Source organism: Diaporthe amygdali (genome assembly GCF_026229845.1).
Source record: "Diaporthe amygdali strain CAA958 chromosome Unknown NODE_104_length_6612_cov_77_751339, whole genome shotgun sequence".
NCBI lineage: Eukaryota > Fungi > Ascomycota > Sordariomycetes > Diaporthales > Diaporthaceae > Diaporthe > Diaporthe amygdali.
This window is the reverse complement of record NW_026517124.1, coordinates 531-6,612: the sequence shown is the minus strand read 5'-3', so window position 1 is coordinate 6,612 and position 6,082 is coordinate 531. Positions and strand designations below refer to the sequence as shown.

The following is a 6,082-nucleotide window of genomic DNA, read 5'->3' as shown; positions in this document are numbered from 1 at the left end:
GTAAATGGCCGGGGACTGGGCGTCACTAAGGCTCAACCACACATTATTCATTTCATCTCTCCATATTTCGATATTGTTAGGGAGTCTTCGCAGATGATTGTAACATGTTACCGATCTTTTATATATGAGTGGTGGTAAATGATTGTCTTAAATGCGGAGTGCTTAATATAGACTTTCGATTTCAGGATGCGAAGGGCCTACAAGAGCTGGCAAAACTGTCCGGGCATGTGTCCTGTCCGGCTGACTGTCCAACTACGTTGTGGGGATACCGGAGAAGAATATCAGGGGCAGGTCTTGGTTCGTACCGTATTCAGCTTCTGAAAGGGCGCAAAAGAGGTTGACTATGGTAGATGGCTGGAGGAGGAAAAACCAGCGCGCCCTTACTTCTTCGAAGCATATTAAGTCTTTCAGGTCTAGTTCTAAAAGTCCTCAATCTGGTACGCAGTTGAGAATTAACATATAGAGGCGACAAAACACCAAAAGTAGAAGCGCCATCAGCCGGACACTCACAGAACTCAGGGCCAGGGCCCTGGGTGCGACCCACCGATCTACAGTCGAAAGGATAAACAAAGGGGAGGTGTGACATTCCAAGACTCAATCTTTCCTCTTCCGATCTTTAGCCGTTGTGAGTCCAAAATACCTCTTAAATCCTCTGAGGTGCGGCATCGCTGCGAGCTTGGTCTCGAGCCACTTGAGAACCCGAATCAGCGTGTGCCTTGAATCAGCGCGGCACCAGAAATGGTCTGAAGCTTATTGTAGGCCTCAAAAGTGACTATTTCGACAAGAGTCTTTAGTTGTAACCCTTTTCAAGTCCATTCGAAACAGGTATAGAAGCTCGTCTGGGATAGACCTCGCAGATCTAGGTTGACGTGGCTTGTGAAGGACTCAAATTCTCTGATCGAGGCGTTTCTCAATGACAGGCCTATTCATGTCGAGGCATACATCAACGTGAATATAGAACTGAGCAACACAGTTATGAACCAACGGTCATAGCACCCAGAAGATCCATTGGGATAACCCAGGCAACCCGGATCGAATGCCACGACGCCGCCCAACACGCACTAGGGTGCGAGGCGCGGCAACACAGTATAGCACAATTACACTAGGCCTTCATTTCAAGCCAATTGCTGAAGCCAGTCAGGCCTCTAGTGACAACGAAACCGCTGAGAACGATAAATTAGCACGCCAGCCGAGCCCCTACATACCCGGCCGGCGGCTGTGCCCCTGCACGCTGTGTAAACACCGTGCGACGCTTGCTACAACGCAGCGCATCTCTTTCGCAAAGAGGTCGTTCTTTTTCTTCTTCAATCCTTCGCGCTTTCTCTTCCGGTCGCAGCCGTTGGGACTGACCGAGCCGAGTGGTTGGCGCTCCCGATACTCTGACCTCGCGAAGTCTGTCACCATGAAGGACTGATTGACCATATCATATAATACATTTCGTGGCTCTGCATCGCCATGAAGGATGCGTAGATGATGCAATTCAGCGAAGGCATTGGCCACCGCTTTGATGGCGAACTTCGGGTCGATCTCGTCGGTGCACCTAGACATAGACCGCCCAGACCAGCTGAGAAAGAGGAAGTGCCTGAATTCACCGCAGTCATAGTAGTACGGTAATACTAGGTCGACTAGGCCAAGGCAAGCGGGACCATGCTTCTCCTGCACACTTTGGATCTGCTTGTATATTCTTTCCTCATGCTGCAGGCGTGAGAGATCATCCATGTCGACTCCTTTGGCGACAAGCGTATATCCATGCGCTGTGAGCCGGACCTTGAAGAGCGAGCCGATCGACCCGGACAGGTACAGCGGTGTGGCATCCGCATTAGGGGCCGCGGTCCTTGGCTAGCTGTACGTGGAGAAGGGATAGAAATTGAGATCTGCAAATATGACTTCGACCGTGACTCAGGGCGTTTGGACAGGTCTCGTCCACAGAGCCCGAGGAGGCACTGATGAGTGCAGTACGGCTGGTCCTCTATTCTCGTCTGTCTCGCCCCATTTTGACCGCGCCCTTTTCTACCCACCTCTTCCCGCTTCCCATCAGAGCTGGTCACCCGGCTAACGAAGAACTTGTTTAAGGAAAATGTAGTCACAGCCGGGCCCTCTGTGACGCTGCTTGCGCACCCCAACATCCAAACGCTGAGATTGCGGAAATATGAGCCTAAGCTGGCTTGCCTTTCTGGCAGCTTCACATCCCTAGGACGGTCACTGGAGGCCTGGTTGTTCGGACTGGCAGCAGAGATACAGGCGCCGCAGTGTATGGAGCGTAGCGCGGATTTTGAGGCACGCAGTAAGATGAACAAAGGGAGGCCACTCGGGGACTAGATTAGTTCTAGGGCGACCGGTTAGCGTACCATAGTTGCATGAAGCGACAGCGGACGTGACCGAGATTCGGAAGGAACAAATGTGAAGCCGTGCCAAGCTAGAGCTACGAAGCGCTTGGGCCACATTTTTCCGTGAGCTATTCTTTTGTTAACGAAACTCTAGGTCCATCCTCGTCACTTCACACGATACTTCACAGGAGATGGTACAGCCGGTTCGGATGAGCGTTACTACTGGTGAATATGAATCATGCACGTTGAATGTATTACTCGGCACCAATGCTCACTCATCGCACATTTTTGAACATGGGATCGACGATAACTCTGCTTCATCGCACTACATGAAATTGTCCGAATGTCGACGCTTGGCTTATTCGCGCTGGGACTACGGTTTTGCTTATGAGCCGATTCCGTATTCTATCAATAGGCGATTTCGAGACTGCTTCTTTGAGTTGCAACCTATTCCGTGCCGTGCAATGCGTTCCAGCCAATTTTGAGAGCCATCAATGCTTCACGTCCGAATTGATTGCTGATGTTCGATCTGATTGCGAACCTCCTCGTTCGGGGAACTTCATCTGACCAGCTTACATGTAACTCCCATACATGCTGCCAGCCTCAGCCTTGGCCACGGATACTTTGCGGGTTCCCCACATCAGAGGCCCTACCTTCCAGCCAGCGCCCCCGGCCTGGGCCCCGGCTCCGGACTTGGGGCCCTCGCGCACAATCCACGTCCGGTCGCCGAGCTCGCTGACGCGCCAACCAGACCTCTTCAGCGGTGTGTTGTCTCTCGATAGTCGACGCGCCGCGTCCTCAGGGAGCTCAATCACCTCCAACGGCGCCGTTTGCGCCGTCAAGAGGGCGCATCCGGACGTGTTATAAAGTTCGTGCAGGACCAGGTCACCACGCCACATGTCTGACAGGTCAAGATAGCGCAGGTTTTGAGGCACCCAATCGTCCAATTCCGCCCTTGTTTGGTCGTTCTCCGCAACTGTCTGTCGGATCTCGTCGGGCAGGAAGAGCCCGTTCATGTCGCCGGCGTTCAGGCCGCGCCCCAGGGCCAACTCCTCCAGCTGTTTTGTCAAAGGGCATAGGAGCGCAATGTGCGACTCGTCCATGTTACTTCCTCTGAGGTTCAGCGATTTCAGCGTTTTGGGCAGCCTCGGTATAAGCCGTGCCAAGGCGTCAACGTTGAACGTTTCGTGGGTCCGGGCATCCGCAGCGAGCGAGAGCCAGACCAAAGAATCTTTCACGGCAATATGAGTCGCTATGAAGTTTGTGATGGCTTCGGCGGAGAGCTTGTTACACTTTGCTAGGTTGAGGTTGGTGATCTGCGCTGAGTTGGCGAGGGATGCCAGCGCTGCATCCGTGATGCGCGTTCCAGCCACGTCGAGGTGCGTAAGCTGAGTGAGGCCTGGCAGGAGCGCCTCGAAGATCGTTGGAGGAAGTGTTGTACAGTTGTGCAGAGAAAGTCTCTTGAGTCTATGAGGCTTCGTCCAGTCGGCTGTGGTAACGGCGGAGGTGAAGGACTGCTGGAAGGAAGAGGATGAACAACCGCAGAAGTCCAGGGCCTGTATCTGATCAAGGCCGAAGAATAGCTTTCGGAGCACCTGGGAGTCCAACTCGTCGTCGATGTGCTCCTGGGCGAGGAACTCATGAAGGCACGGAGTGAGCTCCAGGGCTCGAAGCAGGGTGGTAGGCGTGAGGTTGCGGGCCTGGAACCTCTCACTGGCCGTATCGAACGAGATGATCGGATTGAAATGGCTGAAGTCGAAGCGCCGTACTAGCAAGCCAAGTGGCGGATATTGGGCGATCTGAAAGAGGAACTTCTTGAAGATCTTGGAATGCGGGATGGTGACGTGTCGATAGAGGGTGAGTAAAGTGGCGTCGTAGAGCCTCTTCGATGTTAGAAGCAGTGCCATCAGGTCGACATTGCGCTTGGTGATGCCGTTCGGCGGTACGTCAATCAGAAGGAGAATGATGATGCAGCTGAGCAGCTCTACAGGCAGCTTCCAAATAGCTGGCTTGCAAAGAACTTGGGGCGATCGCTCTGCCAGGCGCGAGGGCTTTGCGTTCCAGGGTACCCTTTGCTGTTCATTCATCTTTTCCTGCACTTTGAAACCGTTGAAATGTACCGAACTTTGTGGCAGGTGACTGTTCACTTCACCCATGGGGCGAAGACCTCGGCCTGAAAGCACTGTAAAGGCCCCGGGGGGGGGGGCGGGGGGTGGCCGAGCAAATTTGATATTTCCCTCGTAAGGTATGAATATCCAGGCTGGTTGAGGATCCTTCCTTGAGACGCTTGGCCGAGCTTTTGTATTCTTTTGGCAAGCTCTTGGTCTTCTTTATCACCGCGTTCACGGGACAGTAGGGTAAGTGGGGCAGCAATATTGTAGAAAAAAAGGGCCAACCAGAAGCAACTTATCATTTCTAAAGGAACGGACTGAACAGTACAGTACAGTAAAGTGAAATACAGTGCTCCGATCAAAAGCTATCCGATCGGAGGGGAAGCTGTGTGAACCAATCACAATTTTTCAAACAAGAGCCGAAGAATATCTCTGAGTGGATTGATCTCGAAAGCAAGTCGATGTCTTAGGACGAGACGGTCTGATCCTATTGCGGATATTTGCAGGCAATTGAAAGCAATATTTTCTAATTCAAATCTGGCTTTGTTTTGCAGGCGGCCGTAAGGTACGTCAATCTGTATATTCTCGAAGGAAATGACATACAATGTATAGAGCAATCGTACAAACATGAAATTTGATCAGTCAGCAGACCTGTTTTCCCAAACTGCCCAGCCAATCGCGAGGACAAGAGCCACACATTTGCAACAGAGAGAAGAGGAATTTCAACGTGTGAAAGTGAGGAAAGAGCATATCATTGTTCGCTATTGCTCGCTGTGTCCACTCCACTGGATAGTTCCAACCACTCTTGCTCATCAATGACACGGCCTTCCTTGCCGACGACAACTTGGTATAGTTCCTGATGCTCGCGAGGGTGGGCAACCTGACTTCTGTCAATGATGTCTTTTTGCAAGCCTTGAATTATGCCCTCTTTATTGCCGAGGTCAACACTCATGAGGAAGTGTCTTTTGATCATTTCATTGTATCGATCCTCGAGTTTCGTTATCTGCTCCTGTGCTTTGTTGTGCTGATCTTTCCAATACTCTACAGCTCCCTGGATCTCACTCTCTCTTAATTTCAAAGCTTCGATCTGGGTTATCAAGTCTTGCATCTTGCTGCGTTGCTTCGCGTGGTCTGCATCGAGGCGATTCAACTTTGCGATGATCGTGTCGAGCCTTTCCGAAACGTCCGAGCCTGGCAGCGTTTGATTGGAGATCGCCAAACCGTCCTCAGATGTGTTCGACTATAAAGTGTCAACTAGAGCCAGGTGCTTGGCGGTTGGAGGGAGTCTCACGCTGTCAGTGTCCATACTGTTTCTCACTGCTGTCAGATGCCATTCCCGGGAAGAATTATCTCTGATGGTAGCAGAGAGGGTCTGCCACAGCTTGTCTGCAGGCAAGCACTTTCTTAATGCAGAAACCACCAGAAACTCAATACGCTACGGCCGTGATACTGTGAGATTCAAGATTACAGTAGCGCTTGTTAATTCGTGTTCCGTCATTGCTGGGTCCCATTGAGTATCCCAGACTCTGAGCTAAAGAAAATCGAGCTTCTGCGCTATTATGCCACTTTTGTCGGTCAATCTAGTTCCTTATCAGCTGCCACTGGAGGATCTCCTGGATCTTCTGACCTAACAGCCCCAGAGTC

The 6,082-nt window shown here is 51.6% G+C and overlaps 2 protein-coding genes across 2 annotated transcripts; both read right to left on the bottom strand.

Annotated features, from left to right (window-relative positions):
* Positions 1-1,197: 1,197 nt before the first annotated feature.
* Positions 1,198-4,414, bottom strand: J7T55_010621 (uncharacterized protein; the record flags this gene model as incomplete). The annotated part of the gene is made up of 3 exons (XM_053136329.1): positions 1,198-1,839; positions 2,019-2,190; positions 2,904-4,414. The coding sequence occupies 3 exons, from the start codon at positions 4,412-4,414 to the stop codon at positions 1,198-1,200; spliced, it is 2,325 nt and encodes a 774-aa protein (XP_052986089.1).
* A 775-nt stretch (positions 4,415-5,189) lies between these two features.
* J7T55_010620 (uncharacterized protein) lies at positions 5,190-5,744 on the bottom strand (the record flags this gene model as incomplete). Its single annotated transcript, XM_053136328.1, has 2 exons — positions 5,190-5,678; positions 5,730-5,744. 2 exons carry the CDS (start codon positions 5,742-5,744, stop codon positions 5,190-5,192), a joined length of 504 nt encoding a protein of 167 aa, XP_052986088.1.
* Positions 5,745-6,082: the final 338 nt, after the last annotated feature.